The sequence below is a fragment of the Carassius carassius genome, chromosome 49 (assembly GCF_963082965.1).
Source record: "Carassius carassius chromosome 49, fCarCar2.1, whole genome shotgun sequence".
In the NCBI taxonomy this organism is placed as follows: domain Eukaryota; kingdom Metazoa; phylum Chordata; class Actinopteri; order Cypriniformes; family Cyprinidae; genus Carassius; species Carassius carassius.
In genome coordinates this window covers 2,650,780-2,674,501 of record NC_081803.1, presented here as the reverse complement: position 1 = coordinate 2,674,501, position 23,722 = coordinate 2,650,780, and the positions used below count along the sequence as shown (strand labels likewise).

The 23,722-nt window shown below is 36.5% G+C and overlaps 1 protein-coding gene across 1 annotated transcript; it reads left to right on the top strand.

Moving 5' to 3' along the window:
- Positions 1-3,101: 3,101 nt before the first annotated feature.
- On the top strand, positions 3,102-23,314 carry LOC132132744 (phosphatidylinositol 4-phosphate 5-kinase type-1 beta-like). Its single transcript, XM_059545252.1, has 13 exons — positions 3,102-3,170; positions 6,266-6,396; positions 6,694-6,811; positions 9,937-10,089; positions 10,501-10,797; positions 10,882-11,078; positions 12,184-12,264; positions 12,357-12,405; positions 12,499-12,583; positions 12,690-12,830; positions 14,762-14,888; positions 22,362-22,467; positions 22,602-23,314. The coding sequence occupies exons 1-13, from the start codon at positions 3,102-3,104 to the stop codon at positions 22,602-22,604; spliced, it is 1,557 nt and encodes a 518-aa protein (XP_059401235.1). The 3' UTR covers positions 22,605-23,314.
- The last annotated feature ends 408 nt before the right edge of the window (positions 23,315-23,722 follow it).

Below are 23,722 nucleotides of genomic sequence, written 5' to 3'. Positions count from 1 at the left end.
GAAATGTACAAAATATCTTCATGGAACATGATCTTTACTTAATATCCTAATGATTTTTTGCATAAAGGAAAATAGATAATTTTGACCAATACAGTGCTTTTTGGCTATAGCTTAAAATATACCCCGGGGACATACATTATCACACAATATTTGGTTGAAAAAAAGAGCACTAAAGAGCACTGACCCATCATTCATATTGTGTCTGTAACAAGCAACACGAATAATTATGTTTATATTTCTACTTTTTTGTGGTTGTTGTGATTCTATTTACATATTTATATACTGTATGTAGCACATTTTCACTGTGTATCCTAATAATTTCAAGAGGTAACCATTTTATGATCCTAATGGTTAGCTATGCCAGCTGTTCATGTTAAAATCCTGTATTCAGTGCTGAGCAATGTTAAATGTCTAAAACTGGTCATAAAATCTGGTTACAGTTAATAATGCACAAAGTATAATAAAGCTCAGTGTTTATAGCTTTGTGTCCTGTATATCTGATCACCAGCAGCGCTGACAAACATACAAGCAAATCAGCAAAGCCGTGAAAACAATAGATCCTTAAGCAATATCCTCCTTACCTTACAGGCCATGCCTCGGGAATCAAGACTCTTACGTACTTACTTACGCCTGCGACTGTTTGCTTACTTTGTGGGCTGGGACATTGAGGACCAGACTATCTTAAGAAAGATTTCATGATTAATTGCAAATCCGACTTTTTTATTTTTTATTTTTAACTTTAAGCCTCTCATTGCGGTGTTGGTTCGTGTCTCTGAGTTATGTACAACTCATTTCTCATCTCGATTAGCAAGTTCTGTTAACGTCATTGAAGAAGCTTTCAACGTCAAATAATGTCTGACTAATCAAAGCCTGCAATGATTCTCCTTAGCTGTGTGATGCTTTAACATTTCAGATCTTTTTTATGTGGGAACTCTTTCTTTTTTCAGCGATTCCTCATCGGCGTGAGATATGGCAAAGAAACATGTTTGATTAGTGGCTCTGCCATCAGATTAATGGGAAATGAGCATCATCTGTTGCATTTGAATATCTTGCAGAGTCTGTTTTATAACATCCCGTGGCGTGTGGGCATGTGATCTGTCATGGAGCCTCACACAGCGCTTGCCATGTGTTTAATGCATGTTTAAATAGCTTTAAACGCTCACTTATTCCATTTCCCTCATAAACATATTCTTTCCATCTTTGTTTACTTTCACTTTAGCACTGTTTCCTTTGCTTGTGCACTTTCTTCATGTCTTTCTCTTTCACTATCAGTCACTGACAGACCCCTGACACCTACTCATGTTCTATTTATTCTTTCTGCACTAGACGCCTGGAGTCTTTTTCGGCTGGATATGCAGCAACTTTAATGTCTAATGAACAGCAGAGCAGTTTACAAGGTAAGGAAAATGCAACGCTGTCAGAAAAAAAGTGCGTTTAAGAGTGCAACAGCTTATCACTAGGGAAGTATGCTTAAAATGACAACTCTATACACCCCAAATAGTGCATATCAGTACTTTAGAGCACTACTATGAAACTTTAAGGGGTAAACAAGGTACAACGTTGTTCTTTTAAGATTTTTGCACACATGAAAAGCATCTGTACCCCGAAAGATATCATTTTTCGGAGAGAGTAAAAGGTTTGAGTTCTGAACACAAAATTGGCCAAAGTGGTGTATACAGTTTAGCATGTGTGTTTATGTTAGGGTTAGGGTTGTATTTGTCTCCAAAATAAGAATGAAATAAATAAAAGAAAGAAATTATATCTGCTAAGGTGTTGTGGGTGGTTATTGCTGGAGTATTTCAGATAGCTGCTTTTTCCTGCATGTTAATATATATGTGACCCTGGAAAACAAAACCAGTCATAAGGGTCAATTGTTAAAAACTGAGATTTAAATAAGCTTTCCATTGATGTATGGTTTATTAGGATCGGACAATATTTGGCCGAGATACAACTATTTGAAAATCTGGAATCTGAGGGTGCAAAAATATCAAAATATTAAGAAAATCACATTTAAAGTTGTCCAAATGAAGTTCTTAGCAATGCATGTTACTAATTAAAAATTAAGTTTTGATATATTTATAGTAGGAAATTTACAAAATATCTTCATGGGACATGATCTTTACTCAATATCCTAATGATTTTTGGCATAAAAGAAAAATCTATCATTTTGACCCACACAATGTAATTTTGGCTGTTGCTACACATATATCCCTGTGACTTAAGACTGGTTTTGTGCTCCAGGGTCACAAATGTTGGTTGAACCTTATGACTTTGATTTGTTTTGAAGTTTTTCATATATTAATATGAATCATATTGTCATATTCATATTAATTTGAAGCATATTTATTACTTATAATAATAATGCATTATGCATTAACTAATTCTTAAGGTTTTATATTTATTTATTTATTTTTCATGATGTCGTCAGATGGAACATACTGGAATTTAAATTATGTGCCCCCCAAAAATATCAAAATGAATTTTATTTCAAAAATTAAAATTAAAGTCATTAAATTATATAATAAATATATTGAGACAAAAAAACTAAATCTAAAAACAGGACTAACACATCATTCATATTATGTATTTAGCAAGCAGTGCAAATAATGATGTTCTTTAATTATGAATTTTTATGTAGCAGATCTATCTATCTATCATTTTCGTGACAATTATCCCCAGACCTTTGGGTGAAATGAGACCCGGTCATGATTTTGTAACATTCACTCATACGGACAGACAGCTTGTATGGCCCTGAGGCTATTGACAGCTTTATTTGAATAGAGCACTGCTCTATGAAAAGGAAAAGTATTAAATTTTGCATGTGTTTTCCCTCCTTTGTTTTCTACCAACATCCTGTTGCTAAGCAGAACTGCAACTTCTCTAGATTTCGTGTGATTATACACTGTATATGCCGCATCATTCAGATACAATCAGACTGAAACGTTGAAATTCACAGCTGAAGCTACCTTTACACATTCTCATTTTAATAGTGCACTATTATAATGTTGATTTAATCTTTTTGGGGCCCCTTGAGACATTCATATTGCATTTTTTATGATTTGTAACTGTTATGTATTTTTTATATTTACCTTAAATAATAGATGAATTCAACGGCAGACGAGACCGGAGGTGGAAGACCTCAAAAAACCGAAGGCAAAGACCACAAAAAGGTGTGTAAAATATAGAACAATGTTTTATCTGTATGTATCGGTGATAAACTGATGAATTGATTGAGTTTATTTACACTTCTAATTTCATTTATTACTGACTGAAGTGGAAGAATTATTTAGATTACACATGGATGAGTCAATAAACTAAAGAAGTTGGACAACATGCACATTTATTTTAAGTAACTTACATTTATATTTTAGGCCTATTAGAAATCTCGAAAGATGCATGCTGCACAAGTAATAATGTATTGCTAATGTAAATAAAGTTCTGAGTTGCATTTTAAGTATCAATGTAAATAACCAAAATTCCTCATAAACAAAATAGTAGCAAATGAGACAATAGTTGACATATAGTGCGAATATACATCTTTAAAATGAATGATAGTGTCACATAGCTCTTCTGAAACTTATTCTAAGTAGGAAAATATACCGCAAGCATCTCTGTATTTAATTTCATTGTTTAGGAGTAATGATTTGTCTTTTTCTGTTGGTCTGGTTTCTGGGCTTTGGTGTGCAATAGATTATTTTTGCTCAACCCAACATATTTTTCTCTGTAGCACAATGTGGCGTTTGTGCTGTGAGCTCTTTTGGGATTTAGTGGGATTTGATTTCTGCATATCCCACTCTGATTTGTCACTTGTGCACTGAAATGCTGTTTTCCTGCTGATTCTTACATAACGGTGAGCACACTATAGCCATGTGGACCATAGATCAGGAGGCTCATGAGATCAGATTAGCACATTCACATAGTGGATGTTTGCCCATAAAATGGCTTGCGGGCTTCAGAGACAGTTTTGTCATTTCCTGTATATAAATAGCTGGAACAAGAGATGACAGAAATAATTGGGCAATAGGTTTAAGAGAAAAAAAGACACAATGTTAAAATGATACATTGTATCATGAATCTTAATAAATGTCACAAACGGTGTTTAAGAATACTTCCAGAATATGGATATGTCCATATTTTATGTATGCATATGCATAAAGCATATCCATATACTCACCCTCAAATCAAAAGAATTAGAAAAATTTGAAATGCATAAAGATTATTTTCATATTAAGCAGTATATTTATATATGAATATAAATATGTGACAACAATATCACAATACTCTACATATGTGGCTTGTATGGGAGGTGTGTAAGAAAAGCCACTCCTCAAGAAAGGCCACATGCAGCAAGACTGAGCTTTGCAAACACACCTTCAAGATTTTAAGGAAAGGAGAGACTAAAATGTAATTATTTGGCTTCAACACCAAACGAAATGTCTGACAGAAATCTAGTACAGCTCACCATCTTAATAACTGCATTCCTGCAGTAAAGCATGGAGGTGGTGATATCCTCCTGTGATGGGGTGTTTCTCTGCAGCAGGGACTGGAGCACTGGTCAGGATAAAAGGAGAAATAGACGAGGCAAAATATTGTCAAATTCTTGAGGAAAATCTGTTGCCCTCTTTCAGAAAGTTGTCAATGGGATGAAGTATTACCTTCCAACATGACAATGATCCAAAACACACAGCAAAACTGAGCACACAGTGACTGAAAGAGAAAGAAGCGGATGTCGTTGCATGGCCTTGTCACAGCCCAGAGCCCAATGAAAATATGTGCAATGACTTGAAGACTGCAGTCTACAAACAGTCACCATAAAACTGAACAGAACTTCAGTTCTGCAAATATTGCATGTCTAGATGTGCAAAGTTAGCAGAGACAGACACATATCCCAGCAGACTAAAGACTGTAATTAAAGCAAAAGGTGGTTCACCAAAAACCTCAGTGATTCTGTTTTATTATTATTATTTATTTTTTTTTTTTCCTGACATGTTGGTGTTCTATCTTTCACTTGGATGTTATAAGTTGCACTGAGTAAATATAGCTGGATAAAACAAAAACTGTCTCTGCTTTATTTCAGGCAGCAAAGCAACAAAATGTGATTATTTTAAAGGGGGTGAATATTTTCTTTACCCACTGTGAATCTAAAATATTTACTTTACATTAAAATTATAAACTAAAATGATTTATTAATAAGATATGAAATTATACTTTGACCAATTGAAAAATACTTATATTTATGATTATTTATAAAGTATTAAATGACTAAGTGTTTATGGTACTACCTTTTATTTACACTAATTTAAATTTTTAAAATTAATTGTCTGGACCAGATTTTTTACTGAATGTATTATGATAATGATGAAAAATATGATAAAAATAATGATAACAAAAATAATGTTTCTGGACACATTATGTTACCAAGAATTTGGTTTTAAAATTTGCTTGATTTTCATGAAAGAAAGCAGCTTATTTTTTATGCAAAATATTTCTTTGGATTGTGAAATATGACCTGGGCATGTGTTTTGTGCATTATTGCTGTATTGGAGGCCTTCATACAGTAAGGTTATCATGAGTCCAGGATTAATTTTCGAAAGTATAATTTATGAAATGTATTGTGACTGTGAAAGAGTTAGTTTGGAGGGATAAATGGACTCATTTTTCTATTTTTACACTTTCTGAAGTAGGCTCGTGGGTGGTTGTCAGGGCGTTGCTAAGTAGTTACAATTTATTTGCTCACATTGTGATACTGTAACGAATTAAAACTCCATGATCACAGGAAGAAGGAGGCGGGAACCGGCAGACAATCAAATATAAACTTTAATTACAAAATAAAGACAAAACAGATAAAAAAAATAACAGCACAAATAAAAACCAAACACAAACTAAAACCCAGGCCTGGTCCTCTCTCGTCCGTCACTGGTTTTATATCCCTCCATCTCCTCCGTGGGACTCGAGACCGGTGGGTCGAGCAGATGTCGCTCATCTCCAATCACTCCACCGGCCTCGCTCTGTTCCCACGTCTCTCGGCCCTGTCCCACTCGTCACAGATACTCTAGCAGAAAATGACTTCTTGTAAATCCAGGCCTCAAACGTGGCCATATTCCCTGACTTCCTTATCTTCAACTTCCTCCCATGTGTGTGCTTTTAGTGCTGATAAGAATGGCATTATCTCTGCAGAGTGCTGATTGATTTCCTGTACTTGTCAGTATTTGTTCATGACCGGAGACCTGTTCTACATTCATTTTCTGTGTGTGTTTCTCTCCAGCCCACAGCTGAAGCCTTGAGAGGAGCCATCCAGCTCGGCATTGGGTACTCAGTCGGCAACATGACCTCCAAACCAGACAGAGATGTTCTCATGCAGGACTTCTATGTTGTTGAGAGTGTCTTTCTCCCGAGGTATTAGCACACACGTACTGTGCTTGACACTTGACAGATGCAATGTGTGGTTGCCATAGACTCACTATTCAAACACTGAGATACAATTGCTCCGTTCCAAGTGTCAACAGTTCTGTTGGAGTTAACAGTTTGTTTAATATCTTCTGCAGAATTAATTAGTACAGCTGGATACCGTTTGTGATTGTCTGGCAATTGGTTGATTCCTAACAATGCTGTATAGGATCACTAGGTTTTGAAACAGAGGTACACTTTATGTTTTAATAACACAGTTTTTAACTATTGTCTTTTGTCTTTCAGTGAAGGCAGTAATTTGACCCCGGCTCACCATTACCCTGACTTTCGCTTTAAAAATTATGCTCCCTTGGCTTTCCGTTACTTTAGGGAGCTCTTTGGGATTAAACCAGATGATTATTTGGTAAGACCAATAAACCGCGGGAGACTTATTAATACTATCATGAAAGATGATGAAATAGTTTACTGTCAAGGATCATGAAACTGTAGACAGTAATCAGATCATTCTCTGGAAATGGTAAAAAAAAAATTGTTAAATCTAAAAACATTTCTGCTTTACTTTTCAAAATCATATTGATCACAAAAACATTTCAATTAAAATGTAATGGTGATCAATTAGACATGCTAATGGAATAAAATGTATATGAATAATGTTTTTTTTTATTACTTTATAAATGTTTAAAAAAATATATAAAATAAATATTTGATATATAATTAATATATCTAATAAATAATAAATAATTTAAAGTAAAGTTTAGCATCCTGTAAATTATATCAGTGCAAAGTCAATGGAAAAAAAAAAGCTATATTATTTTATTTCTTATTATTATTGTGTCTGTGTGTTTGTGTGTGTGTGTGTGTGTGTGTGTGTGTGTGCATGTGTGTGTGTGTGTGTGTGTGTGTGTGTGTGTGTGTGTGAATAGAATAGGGAACACTTATTCACAATTAACTACGACTTTTTCCTCAATAAATTCCTAATTTGCTGTTTATTAATTGTTAGTATGGTAGTTGATAATTTTAGGCATTGGGTAGGATTAGGGATGTAGAATAAGGCATTAATATGTGCTTAATTAAAAAATTGCGAATATTCTTGTAATATGCATGCTAATAAGCAACTAGTTAATAGATCCTAAAATAAAGTGTTACCATTCCATTTCGATTTAACCCTTGTGGATTGTTCAAATTCACTACCCTTTCGGTATGTTCGGGATGAAACATCCACTCAATTAAACTGCTGTAAAAATGTATCAGATTCATATTTTTTTTTTAATTATTTTGCATAAATCTGTTAATCAACTTCAGTTCTGATCAAAACTACCAAATGTTTTTAAAAAAAACCCAAGATTTTAACTCTTTAATTGCCAAGTTCATAAAAGATGTCACTGATTTGGGGGGAAAAAACACACAAAATGACTAATTTTCAATATAAAAGTGATTGTGGCTGGATTTTTTTTTTTTTACTTTTTATAACAGTCTTGCATTTTTAGTTTTTGTGCAGCATTAGATTTAAATTGTTTCTCCCTAAATTGTTGTTGGTGGCTGTTTTTGCCCCATTGACTTCCATTATAAAGACATTTTTTGATTGCAAAGCCATGACACCATATAATCATGCATTCTTGATTGTTTGTGGTTTTCCCTGTTGGGAAGAGGTAAAAATTTGTTATTTTTACAGTTGATCACTAGGTGGGACCATTAACCCTTTAGATAGGCCTGTGCAAAAAAAGCTTAGTTTCTGACTTGTATATGAAGCTACATGGAGTATAACAGCATATTATATTGTGTGTGTGTATGTGTGTGTGTGTGTGTGTGTGTGTGTGTGTGTGTGTGTGTGTGTGTGTGTGTGTGTGTGTGTGTGTGTGTGTAAGAAAGGGAGAGAGAGAGTGTGTGAGAGAGACCTTTGCGCACTTACCTTGATGTATTTCAGAAAATCACAATGTACACCTCAGCTCTCAGAACTACATGGAGTAAACAAAAGTGTATTTATGCACCTGCTGCCTTTTAATGGTGGTGAAAGTATCAGGCCTCAACTCGCTTCACTTGAGAATATGACCTCAGCAGCCGTTAATGAGCACTGTTTATTCATATTGATAATTTAAGCTAAATGCTTTCAAACTTACGATATACACTAGAGCCTCCGTGCTCACACCCAAATAATTTTTACATATTGTTTTTATATTTATATTTTCATTGTCTGGCTATCTGGGACTTCGGTATGGAGTTAAAAGTTAAGATTATAACTTTTTCGCTAGTATTCTATCACATTGTGAGTTTATATTAGCACCTTTTGTTGTTTTCTCGTGGTAACTGATAGAGCGTTTGGACACGGAGGCGCTGCTACGTGATATCAGACTTAACAAGCGAATAGACTAAACAAAAGCAAAGTACGTGGATTTAAACACTTGCATGCCATCGTGCTGGTCATTTAATGGTGAGAAGAGCAGCAAGCAACACGAGAAAGGGCTTGACTTGTACCAAAGTTTTAGAAATGATTATGAAGCTTGACCCCTCCAGCGAGCTGCAGCTTATTTGAAGTTGGTATTGCATTTTGGTTCATAATACATTATGTCTGCATAAATTTGATGCAAAGTAGATTTTTTTACAGGATTTTAAGGTTTTAAACTGGCTTTACCATCAAGAAAAGACGAGCATTTCACATATAGGCCATCTGTACTTTTCACCATCAAAAGGCAGCAGGTGCATAAACACACTTCTTTTTTTATTGTTTACTCCATGTAGTTCTGAGAGCATGAGGTGCATATTTGGATTTTTTCAGATACTGTACATCAAGGTAAGTGAACAAAGGTCTCTCTCACACCCTCTTTCTCTCTCTCCCTCTCTCTCTCTCTCACACACACACACACACACAAACACACACTATAATTTGCTATTATACTCCATATAACTCCATATACAAGCCAGAAACTAAGCCTTTTTTTGCACAGGCCTATCTAAAGTGTTAATGGTCCCACCTAGTGATCAACTGTAAAAAATAACAAATGTTACCTCTTCCCAACAGGGAAAACCACCAACAATCAAGAATCTCCAACACACACAAACACTATAATTTGCTGTTATACTCCATATAACTCCATATACAAGCCAGAAACGAAGCCTTTTTTTTGCACAGGCCTATCTAAAGGGTTAATGGTCCCACCTAGTGATCAACTGTAAAAATAAAAAAAATACCTCTTCCCAAAAGGGAAAACCACAAACAATCAACAATGCATGGTTATATGGTGTCATGGCTTTGCAATCAAAAAATGTCGTTATAATGGAAGTCAATGGGGCAAAAACAGCCACCAACAACAAATGAGGGAGAAAAAATTAAAATCTAATGCTGCATGTGGCCAAAATAAGACTCAACTTTACCCCCTAGTGGACGAAAACGTCCCCAACAACGCATAAGGGTTAATTTATATTTATTTCAGTTTTAGTTTTACTTTCTTTAAAATGAAAATGAACCAAGTGCACTTGTTTTTGTATTTTCCATAGAATCTGAATTAATAATGCATCTTTTTTCATCTGCAGTACTCTATTTGTAAAGAACCTCTGATAGAGCTGTCAAACCCTGGAGCGAGTAGTTCATGGTTTTACTTAACCAGTGACGACGAGTTCATCATAAAGACCGTGCAGCCCAAAGAAGCTGAATTTCTGCAGAAGCTGCTTCCAGGTTACTACATGGTGAGCCACACAATCACCACAATAAAAGGAGGAAGCTGCACTATACACTGCTAGCTCAATTCAGTTGCTCATATTTACTGTTATTATATTAACAGAGAAAAAAACAACTATGGTTAATAATTGTACAGCACAGTTACATTACAGTTGGTTGATGGCCCTGTTTGCTGTAGAAATACAGGACTACACAACTACATATTAAAACACAAAATATTAGGCCTTATTTCTTGACTTATTTTTAATCATTAATGCATTTTATTATTAAATTGTAATAATTTTTTATTATTAAATGTGCAAAAATAATGCATTTAGCTGAGCCTCCACCATTTTCTGACTGATTTACATTACAGTATTTTTTACACTAATAAATGTTGTTTTCTAGACTAAAATTAAATCTATTCTTGTTGACTGCAGAATCTGAATCAGAACCCGAGGACCCTCTTGCCAAAGTTTTACGGGCTGTACTGTATTCAGTGTGGAGGTGTTAATATCCGATTGGTGGTGATGAACAATGTCCTGCCTCGCTCTTTGAAAATGCACTACAAATATGACTTAAAGGGCTCTACTTGCAAACGCAGAGCTTCACGGAAAGAGCGCGCCAAACCCTCCCCGACCTTTAAAGATCTGGACTTCCAGGAGATGCACGAAGGTCTTTACTTTGATGCAGACACATACAGTGCCTTGATGAAGACTCTTCAGAGAGACTGTCGGGTGAGTCGAGCTGTTGATCGCCAAAGAGCTCTTCAGGATTATAAGTGGTTTGTGGTTATGAATTCCATTCATTTTATTCCACAGGTGCTGGAAAGCTTTAAAATCATGGACTACAGTTTGCTGCTGGGCATCCATGTTCTGGACAGGAAGCTGAGGGGTAGAGGCGGGATTGGGGACAGTAAGCGCCAGGGTGGGCAGAAAGTCCTGTACTCCACAGCCCGCGAGTCCATTCAAGGAGACGGCAAAGCAGCCGAGCCTCTTCCTGATGCCGATGACGACACGTGAGTGGAGCTGCTCAGAGTAAAAAGAAAATAAAGACAAAGAAGTTGTTTAGTAACTTTCACCATGCCGCTTGTCCAAGAATCAAGATGTGAAGAATGTCAGACATGCCAAATATTTAATTGTACACTACTGTTCAAATTGTTCGGGGTCAGTACTTTTTTTTAAAGAAAGTAATTTTTTTATTAAGCATGGATGCAATAAATAGATTGAAAGGGGCAGTTGTCATGGTGGGTCAGGCAAGAAAAAAGGATATGTGGAGCTATGTGCAGCATAAATACTTTTATTAAACATTCAAAACAAATGAAACAAAAAATATAATCCAGTAATGTAAGAGAAGCAGAAAAACGCAACAGTTTTACACAAAACATGCAAAGATGATACCGAACAAAGGACTGAGGAACTGAGGGCCTATAAATACACAGGCTGATGAGGAACTAAACAAGACACAGGTGAACGTAATCAGCGAACCAATGAGTAACTGTGGCAACAAACTAGTGATCGAACAAAGGAAACAGGAAACATGAAAACAAGGTGAAACTAAAACTAAAAGGGAACATGACAGCCGTAAAGACAGAAGAACTCTGTTTCAAATAAATACTGCTTTTTGAAATTTCTATTTGTCAAATAATCATGGAATTAAAAAAGTATCACGGTTTTCACAAAAATATTAAACAGCTCAACTGTTTTAAGCACTGATAATAATCAGAAATGTTTCTTCAGCAGCAAATCATCATGTTAGAATGATTTCTGAAGGATCGTGTGACACTGAAGACTGGAGGAATGATGCTGAAAATACAGCTTTGATCACAGAAACACATTACATTTTAACATGTATTCAAATATAAAACAGTTATTTTAAATTGTAATGATTTTTCACAGTATTACTAGTTTTACTATATTTTTGAGTCAAATAAATTCATCTATTGTAAGACATTTAAAAACATTATCAAATATATGTGAAATATAACTTACCTGATGATGTTGAAATGTTGAATAATGTTTAAAAGCTGAAAATATGTCCTCGATGTTTCTAAAATATTTCTAATATACGTTTTATGACTGACCGTGGATTAGTTTTGAAATAATCATGTGTTTTTGTTCTAGATTGGGTGGCATTCCTGCTAAACACAAAGACGAGAAGTTGCTGATTTTTTTGGGGATCATTGATATCCTGCAGTCCTATAGGTATGAATCACCTGACCAAAGATAAGAATAATTACTATTTTAATTAAAGATGACTTATTTGAATATGAAACATTTCTATCTCATTTAAACAGATTTATAAAGAAGGTTGAGCACTCGTGGAAAGCTCTTGTGCATGATGGCGTATGTATTTTTCTTTTTACATTAAATATATTTTTATATACTTCTATTTGAACTTTATCATGATTTATGGCTCTTTGCTACTTTGCATGCTAGGACACAGTATCTGTCCATAGACCTAATTTCTATGCTGACAGATTCCTGAAGTTCATGGGCACCACCGTATTTAAAAAGATTCACCGTAAGTTTAATACTTTTTTATTATCTAGAATGGAATTCAGTTTAAATGATTATGATCATTTGAAATGAAGTACCTCACATTTTACCCTCTTTCTTTTTACCTTTAGCTCTCCGTGGTGCGTCCTCGAGAAGGAAGAAGAACTCTATCCAGCCGTGTCGGTCAGCCTCACAGGAAGTTCTGTCGACTGTAAAAGAAGAGAGTAAAGAAGAGAGAAGAGCACAAAGCCTCGAAAACCTTGATGATACAGGTGCTTATTGATTTTGAAGAGAACTAATACACACATATAAAAATCATACGTTTTTACTTTAAGGAACAGTCCACCCCACAGAAATGGAAATTCTATTTTTTTTTATATACACCCTCTAATCATTCCAAACCTTCATGCTGTTATTTCTGTCATGAGTTTGAAACAATATGAGTGTCAGTAAATAATGACAGAATCTTAATTTATTCAGTAATAATTTATTCATTGTATTATATGTCCAATTAAAGTTTACTTCAAATCTTAAAAGTATATATATATATATATATTTATATATATATATATATATACTGGTGCCTCTCAATAAATTATGTCGTGGAAAAGTTAATTTATTTCAGTAATTCAACTCAAATTGTGAAACTCGTGTATTAAATAAATTCAGTGCACACAGACTGAAGAGGTTTAAGTCTCTGGTTCTTTTAATTGTGGTGATTTTGGCTCACATTGAACAAAACCCCACCAATTCAATATTTCAACCAATTAGAATATGGTGACATGCCAATCAGCTAATCAACTCAAAACACCTGCAAAGGTTTCCTGAGTCTTCAAAACGGTCCCTCAGTTTGGTTCACTAGGATACACAATCATGGGGAAGACTGCTGATCTGACAGTTGTCCAGAAGACAATCATTGACAAACTTCACAAGGAGGGTAAGCCACAAACATTCATTGCCAAAGAAGCTGGCTCTTCACAGAGTGCTTTATCCAAGCATGTTAACAGAAAGTTGAGTGGAAGGAAAAACTGTGGAAGACAACACCTGAGAGAACCGCAGCCTTATGAGGAAAATCGATTCAAGAATTTGAGTGAACTTCACAAGGAATGGACTGAGACTGGGGTCAAGACATCAAGAGCCACCACACACAGAAGTGTCAAGGACTTTGCTGAACCACAGACAATGTCAGAGGAGTCTTACCTGGGCTAAGGAGAAGAAGAACTGGACTGTTGCCCAGTGGTCCAAAGTCCTCTTTTCAAATGAGAGCAAGTTTTGTATTTCATTTGAAAACCAAGGACCTAGAGTGGAGAAGGGTGAAGAAGCTCATAGCCCAAGTTGCTTGAAGTCCAGTGTTAAGTTTCCACAGTCTGTGATGATTTGGGGTGCAATGTCATCTGCTGGTGTTGGCCCATTGTGTTTTTTGAAAACCAAAGTCACTGCATCCATTTACCAATAAATTTTGGTGCACTTCATGCTTCCTTCTGCTGACCAACTTTTTGAAGATGCTGATTTCATTTTCCAGCAGGATTTGGCACCTGCCCACACTGCCAAAAGCACCAAAAATTGGTTAAATGACCATTGTGTTGGTGTGCTTGACTGGCCAGCAAACTCACCAGACCTGAACCCCATAGAGAATCTATGAGAAAGAAGAGACCAAATAATGCAGATGAGCTGAGGGCCACTGTCAGAGAAACCTGGGATTCCATACCACCTCAGCAGTGCCACAAACTGATCACCTCCATGCCACGCCGAATTGTAATTAAAGCAAAATTATATTTTATTGGTCTTATGAAGTATTCTCATTTGTTGAGATTGTGTATTGGTGGGTTTTTGTTAAATGTGCGCCAAAATCATCACAATTAAAAGAACCAAAGACTTTAACTAAGACTGTGTGCATTGAATTTAATACACAAGTTTCACAATTTTAGTTGAATTACTGAAATAAAAAACTTTTCCATGATATATATATATATATATATATACATATATATATATAATAGAAAAATAACAAAGTGGGTTACAAAAGCACACTAAAGTTTTAACTATAATACATTACAGTTTAATAAGTACTCTTAATACAATAAGTGCTCTTACAGTAAGTATGCTAAAGTGAACATTTGTTTCACAAGGGATACCATTCAATACCATATTTTTACACATTGAAGAGTCATCATTTATTCCAATGCTACTTCTTTTTTGACAGAAGCACACTCCTCTCAGAAACCTGATGTTATTCCAAGCTCCACCAGACAGATTTCAGCCGCCACTATGTCTTCTGATTCCTCTCTAGATGATGTGAAGACTGAACCACAAACACATTCAGAATACAGGTGTTTACCTACAAACACACACACACAAACACACACACTTTCCCATCAGACAGACGTATTAGCAGAGGTGTAAAGTCTTTGAGTAAATTAATTACTGTACTTGACTATCTTTTTGGTAGTTTTACTGATTATCAAAGATATTAGCAACTTTCACACACTATTTCACTAAATTTTTTAATACCTGTACCTTTTGCTCCATTTCTAAAGAGTGTTGCAATTACACATTACATTTTGCATGGCACCTAGCTTTTCTGCAGCAATAGAAGAGATATCGCCAACTACAGTGCACTGAAAGTGTTATATCTTATGTTTTTTGAACTTACTCACCCAAACTTGTAAACAAGGCTACTTTATGTGAATGCAAGTTTCTTAGCAAGTAGCTGTTTAATATGCACCTTATTTTTCCTTTGAGTGTAAAATTGTAAATTGTAAAAGTAATGTGTCTGGCTTCCGGTCTCATCTGCTTCCAGCTATTTTTAGCTGTACAATACATCTTGTTTTGCTGCTTGATATTGCAAACTGGTGTGTCTTACCTTATTATATTAACTTATTTTCTTAATTATGAACATACTCTGGTTTGTAGTGCAAACTGTTTTACCACTGCACTTTGTTATTCTTCTCGTTATTTCCCTACAGCGGCAAATGAACAGGAAGTCTTACAGATTCACAGAAAACAGCTTATTCGCATTGAAAAATAAGGTGGATATGAGGAAATGATAGCAGCCAGCAATGAGGCCGAAACCAAACCCAGCACAGTCAGTGCAAGAACGCTTTGACTTTTTAACTTTACTTATCAATATTTTATTTATCCTTTATACTGAAGAGCTTTTTTGGGATTTACAAAATAAAAGTTATTGCTCTTAGAGCTAGATTTACCTATTTTCATGACATAGGCAAAACTAATTTTTGGATAATCCCTTCCCTATTAATATAATAGGCCTAATATTACCAACCAAGCAAACAAAAATATTTCTTAGGAGTGTCTATTTACACTAAGTTCAAATAGCCTGCCTTATTGGCAGAGGCTATTTACACTAACTCCTCCCCCCAACGTGTGATTCAGCTAGTCAACATTACAAAAGACAGCCCATGGTCACGTGTGTCATACTCATTTTAGCCCAATTTCCACCGAAGGAACTTTCCCCAGGTACTAGGAACTTTGGACCGTACTCTGTGTGTTTCCACCAGAGGAACCAGGATCTAAATAAAGTTACGAGTAAAAAATTGCCCCTCAGAAAGTCCCTGCTGGCAAGGTAGTGGCTGGACTTGGGCACTAAACATGCTGATTGGTTGAGTTCACGCAGCATTGTATTTCAACCACCGTATATTTGCATATATATTTTTTTATATTACTGGTATTGTGTCATGATATGTACTTTTAAAAGTATTTCAGGCAATAATTTAGTTGTTTAAAACTCAAATCTGCTGTTTATTTATAAAGACAGTGCCTATTTGAAAATGAGCTTCGCTGATTTCAGAGACATGAGCTCCATGCGATCAGCGGGAGCTTAGTGCTCATGTTTCCCAACGAGAGCATCCTCAACTCAGCTGGTCCATCTGACATTTGCTGCTGGCTCTGATGTCTCTTTAGTCGTGGTTAAACATAAGATATAATTTGTTTTACCCCTATGTTGATCCAAACCCGTAAAAGCTTTGTTCGTCTTCTGAACACAATTTAAGATACAAATCTGATTTCAACAAGTTGGGACACTGTACAAATATTGTGTTTAAAAAAGGAATGATTTAAAAATCTCATAAACATATTTTATTCACAATAGAATATAGATAATATATCAAATGTTGAGAGTGAGACATTTTGAAATGTCATGCCAAATATTGGCTCATTTTGGATTTCGTGAGAGCTACACATTCCAAAAAAGTTGTGACAGGTAACAATAAGAGGCCGGAAAAGTTAAAATGTACATATAAGGAACAACTGGAGGACCAATTTGCAACTTATAAGGTCAGTTGGCAACATGATTGGGTGTAAAAAGAGCCTCTCAGAGTGGCAGTGTCTCTCAGAAGTCAAGATGGGCAGAGGATCACCAATTCCCCCAATGCTGCGGCGAAAAATAGTGGAGCAATATCAGAAAGGAGTTTCTCAGAGAAAAATTGCAAAGAGTTTGAAGTTATCATCATCTACAACCCGAATTCCGGAAAAGTTGGGATGTTTTTTAAATTTGAATAAAATGAAAACTAAAAGACTTTCAAATCACATGAGCCAATATTTTATTCACAATAGAACATAGATAACATAGCAAATGTTTAAACTGAGAAAGTTTACAATTTTATGCACAAAATGAGCTCATTTCAATTTTGATTTCTGCTACAGGTCTCAAAATAGTTGGGACGGGGCATGTTTACCATGGTGTAGCATCTCCTTTTCTTTTCTAAACAGTTTGAAGACGTCTGGGCATTGAGGCTATGAGTTGCTGGAGTTTTGCTGTTGGAATTTGGTCCCATTCTTGCCTTATATAGATTTCCAGCTGCTGAAGAGTTCGTGGTCGTCTTTGACGTATTTTTCGTTTAATGATGCGCCAAATGTTCTCTATAGGTGAAAGATCTGGACTGCAGGAAGGCCAGGTTAGCACCCGGACTCTTCTACGACGAAGCCATGCTGTTTTTATAGCTGCAGTATGTGGTTTTGCATTGTCCTGCTGAAATAAACAAGGCCTTCCCTGAAATAGACGTTGTTTGGAGGGAAGCATATGTTGCTCTAAAACCTTTATATACCTTTCAGCATTCACAGAGCCTTCCAAAACATGCAAGCTGCCCATACCGTATGCACTTATGCACCCCCATACCATCAGAGATGCTGGCTTTTGAACTGAACGCTGATAACGTGCTGGAAGGTCTCCCTCCTCTTTAGCCCGGAGGACACGGCGTCCGTGATTTCCAACAAGAATGTCAAATTTGGACTCGTCTGACCATAAAACACTTTTCCACTTTGAAATAGTCCATTTTAAATGAGCCTTGGCCCACAGGACACGACAGCGCTTCTGGACCATGTTCACATATGGCTTCCTTTTTGCATGATAGAGCTTTAGTTGGCATCTGCTGATGGCACGGCGGATTGTGTTTACCGACAGTGGTTTCTGAAAGTATTCCTGGGCCCATTTAGTAATGTCATTGACACAATCATGCCGATGAGTGATGCAGTGTCGTCTGAGAGCCCGAAGACCACGGGCATCCAATAAAGGTCTCCGGCCTTGTCCCTTACGCACAGAGATTTCTCCAGTTTCTCTGAATCTTTTGATGATGTTATGCACTGTAGATGATGAGATTTGCAAAGCCTTTGCAATTTGACGTTGAGGAACATTGTTTTTAAAGTTTTCCACAATTTTTTTACGCAGTCTTTCACAGATTGGAGAGCCTCTGCCCATCTTTACTTCTGAGCGACTCTGCTTCTCTAAGACAAAGCTTTTATAGCTAATCATGTTACAGACCTGATATCAATTAACTTAATTAATCACTAGATGTTCTCCCAGCTGAATCTTTTCAAAACTGCTTGCTTTTTTAGCCATTTGTTGCCCCCGTGCCAACTTTTTTGAGACCTGTAGCAGACATTAAATTTTAAATGAGCTAATTAAGTGGATAAAAGTGTAAAATTTCTCAGTTTAAATATTTGCTACGTTATCTATGTTCTATTGTGAATAAAATATTGGCTCATGTGATTTGAAATTCCTTTAGTTTTCATTTTATTAAAATTTAAAAAACATCCCAACTTTTCCGGAATTCGGGTTGTACAGTGCATAAAATCATGAAGTGAAGTGAAGTGACATTCAGCCAAGTATGGTGACCCATACTCAGAATTTGTGCTCTGCATTTAACCCATCCGAAATGCACACACAAAGAGCAGTGAACACACACATACACTGTGAGCACACACCCGGAGCAGTGGGCAGCCATTTATGCTGCGGCACCCGGGGAGCAGTTGGGGGTTCGATGCCTTGCTCAAGGGCACCTAAGTCGTGGTATTGAAGGTGGAGAGAGAACTGTACATGCACTCCCCCCACCCACAATTCCTGCCGGCCCGGGACTCGAACCCACAACCTTTCGATTGGGAGTCCGACTCTCTAACCATTAGGCCACAACTTCCCCCAAACTTCCCCCATCATCCAAAGATTCAGAGAATCTGGAACAATCTCTGTGCGTAAGGGTCAAGGCCGGAAAACCATCCTGGATGCCCGTGATCTTCGGTCCCTTAGACGGCACTGCATCACATACAGGAATGATACTGTAATGGAAATCACAACATGGGCTCAGGAATACTTCCAGAAAATATTGTCAGTGAACACAATCCACCGTGCCATTCGCCGTTGCCGGCTAAAACTATATAGGTCAAAAGAGAAGCCATATCTAAACATGATCCAGAAGCGCAGGCGTTTTCTCTGGGCCAAGACTCATTTAACATGGACTGTGGCAAAGTGGAAAACTGTTCTGTGGTCAGACGAATCTAAATTTAAAGTTCTTTTTGGAAAACTGGGACCATGTTATCCGAACTAAAGAGGACAAGGACAACACAAGTTGTTATCAGCACTCAGTTCAGAAGCCTGCATCTCTGATGGTATGGGGTTGCATGAGTGCATGTGGCATGGGCAGCTTACACATCTGGAAAGGCACCATCAATGCTGAAAGGTATATCCAAGTTCTAGAACAACATATGCTCCCATCCAGATGTCGTCTCTGGAGAAGACAGAGAAGACCCGAGACAGTTGAGCAGCTAGAAGCCTGTATTAGACAAGAATGGGACAACATTTCTATTCCTAAACTTGAGCAACTTGTCTCCTCAGTCCCCAGACGTTTGCAGACTGTTATAAAAAGAAGAGGGGATGCCACACAGTGGTAAACATGACCTTGTCCCAACTCTTTTTGAGATGTGTTGATGCCATGAAATTTAAAATCAACTTAATTTCCCTTAAAATTATACATTTTCTCAGTTTAAACATTTGATATGTCATCTATGTTGTATTCTGAATAAAATATTGAAATTTGAAAACCGGGAGGCTTGTGACTGTCCCATAGACTGCCAAGTAAAATACACTGTCAAGGTCCAGAAAAGTATGAAAATCATCATCAGAATAGTCCATCTGCCATCTGTGTTTCATCCGTAACATTATGAAGTGACAAGAATACTTTCTGTACGAGAAGAAAACTAAAATAACAACTTTATTCAGACAGAGGAGATGAGACACAGGATAAGTGAAGCCTGTGATTTTACTCAAATTTGCTGATTTATCTCCCGGATACCCGAATGCCAAGGCTTTGAGAGTTTTTCATCATCACATTTGTAAACCGGACGGCTTTCTTCTTTCATGAAGGAGTTTGGCGTCAAGGCATCTTTGTTTCCAGGAGGAACATTAAAGAAGGTGACACACAGCCGGAAATCCTGTATAATTCAACCAATCCGATGACGACTTTGACACTCCTGAAGTGTTTCCACTTTTGTGTGCCATATGCATCAAATGTTCAGCCAATGATTTAGATCACAGACAATCCCCGCAAATGTTTCAATAAAATAGTTTCACAGCTGAAAATCTACTTGACATTTCTCAGTAGCAAGGTTCTTGAAGCAGTTTAACTTAAAGATTCAAAGTGCTCAAAACTTGCGTTTGAATCATCAGTGGCAAATCCTTTACATATGAAAACATACTTACAGACTGTGAGTCAGAAGCACCGCACTGTCCTTGCAAAGTTGGAACTGCACCATTTTATAGAAGCAGACACCGGCAGTGTAGGCTACTCTCACAGGAAACAGACCTCATCCTCCACAAAATGCAATGCACACAAATTTGGGTTGAACTGTTCTGGAACAGTGTTGTAAACACAACTTAACCACTGATTTCTAGTTGTGTCCTCTTTTGGAAGTCCAAACAAAGCTTTCACAGCGAACACACAGCATCTCCACAACATGGCAGTGGTGAAAACAGCGAAAATAAAAGTTATGCCTTCTTTCTTTGCGTGAACATTTGGGCAGCATTATGCAAATCTTCCCACATCGTCACGTACACATGTGGAGGCGTGTTTGAACGAGCTGTTTTAGGTAGGAGTGGTTGATTCTTAACTTTTATAAAGAATGTCTGTTTGGATTTGAGACTTAAGTGTTTGCAACTTTACAGATCTTCTTTATGCACCGAGAGCTTGTAACACTCCAAGGAGAAAGGAAAAATTGAAATCGCATCATATGACCCCTTTAATATATTGGATGAAAATCGGGAGGCTTGGGACTTTCCCATAGACTTCCAAGTAAAAGCTGTGCCACAAGGATACATTTTCTATGTGTATATATGCTTTCATTTGAAAGAAAATGGTGTATCCTTGTGGCGCGGCTGACACAGAAGAGTGTGTGCAGTTTGCTTGATGTGGGGAGACAGAAAAGAGACAAATTGTTGAATAAGGTCATTATTTTTGTTTTCTTCTTGTACAAAAAGTATTCTCGTCACTTCATAACGTTATGGTTGAACCACTGATGGCAGATGGACTATTGACGATGGTTTTAATACTTTCTGGACATTTTCTGCAGTCTATGGGACAGTCACAAGCCTCCAGGTCTTCATCCAAAATATCTTAAATTGTGTTCAGAAGATGAACTGAGCTTTTAAAGGTTTGGAACGACATGGCGGTAAATGATTAATGACACAATCTTCATGTTAGGGTGGAGTATCCCTTTAATCTCTCTCTCGTTCTCTCGGGATGAGGTGCGTAAAAATAGTTCAACACACTTCAGGATAGAAACATGTCAAATGTCTTGAAAAAATCATCTGAACAAAGTCTTGATTTGTGGTTGTGACACCTGGCCATTAATATTATTAGAAAAATAACTCCTGAAGTGGTATGCTGTGCCTATTAATGGAATGGTCTTTCTGAGTTCTCAAACAAATGAAGAGCTGCATTTGATTTTTATTGACTGAAAGAAAGCGCTTATTGCGATAGAAGACACTGTAACGTTCCCACTGATTAAGAAATAGTCTGTGACTATTTGCACTAAATGTAAATAGCAATAGAGGCTATTTACACTGTGCAAATAGCAATACATGCTATTTACACTAAGTGTAAATATTAGATGCTATTTACACTGAGTGAAAATAGCATATCTTCTATGAAATGGATGCTTTTTACACTAAGTGCAAATAGCAGCATTTTTTTGTGAAATGCAATTTACACTGCTCTCATCACAAATCAACTCCTTCTTGTCCTTCTTAGCATGTCTCTTCGACTAGTGCATCTTTGAGCCTATATTTAGTATAAGTAAAATACTTGCAATGGTTTAGTTTTCACTGTGAGGTATCTGGACTTCTACTCAAGTATGGGTTTCAGGTATTATTTACACCTCTGCATATTAGATTAACTCAAAATGAACTTCCATATTGCTTTACAGATCTTCCTCTTAATGTTTTTTTTTGGGGGGGGGAGGGACACAGTGTGATTGGCACCTTCTTGTTTGACTGATGTCACTGTGTTTTTTGTCCTCAGAGATGATCGTAGGACATCCAGCTCGACTCTTGCATTGGAGGATAGCACTCTTTCTGCTTCACACTCACTGGCGAGCACACCCGAGTCCGGTCTGGACGTCTACTTGGTCAGTAATTGTTGAGTCGAATCACATTAGTTCTCACCAAATGACACATGATCTGAAGTTCCCCTGGAACTCAAACTCTTTTGTGTCATTCACGCCAGATCCGTGTTTGTGGCTCATGTTGTTTTCTTTTTTAGTGAAGTGTGAGGCCTTCTGAAGTGGACCGGACCATCTAAACATGTACTAGATGTAGAAAGAATGGAAATGCTGTCTCACCCACCAAAATTTTGCACAAAGGATATCTCTAGCTGCTAATACACACGGACTGAGAAAGGCCTTATGTTTGAAACAATTGAAGAGCGATTGCCACACTATAGTACTGCAGTGCCTTACACTGTCTGTGCACTTTGTACCCACTTGCAAGCACAAGATTGTTGTATAATAATAGTTACACTCCCATTTGACCAGTGTGCTGTAATTTCATAAGTGTGCTGGATGGTATGCATGTTAAAGGTGTGACACCTGATTAAACCATGTGTCGTATAAAGAAGTCGTTTTATTATATAATTACACTGGTATAATTATATTGTGTGTCCTTCTGACTTGTATTGTGTGAGTAATGATTTCATGTAATCATTACAGTACAGTGACTAGTACCAAAAGTTAGTAGCATTGTCAACAGTTAGCATGAATTCTGTTTGCTCATGTGATTTTGATGCACAATCAGCATAATATAAAAACATGGGGACGGATGGGGTATTATAATGGTAAATGTTACATTTGTGTATAGATTTACATAGGTTCAGATGTTAAAAACCATAAATCTTTAAAAATGTTTTGTAAAATTTATTTAAATTTAAATGTATTGTGATTCAAGTAATATATAAATTAAATGTGCTTTTATGTAGAATGTTTTTAAGTTGTTATTATGTGGCATCTTAACAAAAACTTTTCCATTTTTTTCTGCATCACATAAGCATTGTGTGAATGCTATCAATATAATTCAATATGCCTGTAGAGATGCAAGACACATTAATGCACTAATCATTTTTGTTTTAAGTTATTCTAATACTAATTTATAATTATATCAGAATTAAAGATGGCAGTTGTAATGTCTCACATCAGTGCTCTTCATCTGTTACTGATGAATAAAACTGCACTAGTTTTCACTGCTTGCTTTCACTGCACTGCTTGCCCCCATACTGTCCACTAGGGGGTGCTTTTGTGTTGTTTTTTACAGTAGGACAATGATCTTTGAATACCGTAAGTACTTTAAGAGTAAGAGTATTTTACTATTTATTTATATTAATTTAATGGT

What these genes read in the sequence shown, in the direction of transcription:
- LOC132132744 (XM_059545252.1), top strand. Translation starts at nt 3,102, where the DNA reads ATGAATTCAACGGCAGACGAGACCGGAGGTGGAAGACCTCAAAAAACC. An exon ending in GAGAGTGTCTTTCTCCCGAG is followed by an intron (nt 6,397 to 6,693) that starts GTATTAGCACAC and finishes TTTGTCTTTCAG; the next exon opens with TGAAGGCAGTAATTTGACCC. An exon ending in TTAAACCAGATGATTATTTG is followed by an intron (nt 6,812 to 9,936) that starts GTAAGACCAATA and finishes TTTCATCTGCAG; the next exon opens with TACTCTATTTGTAAAGAACC.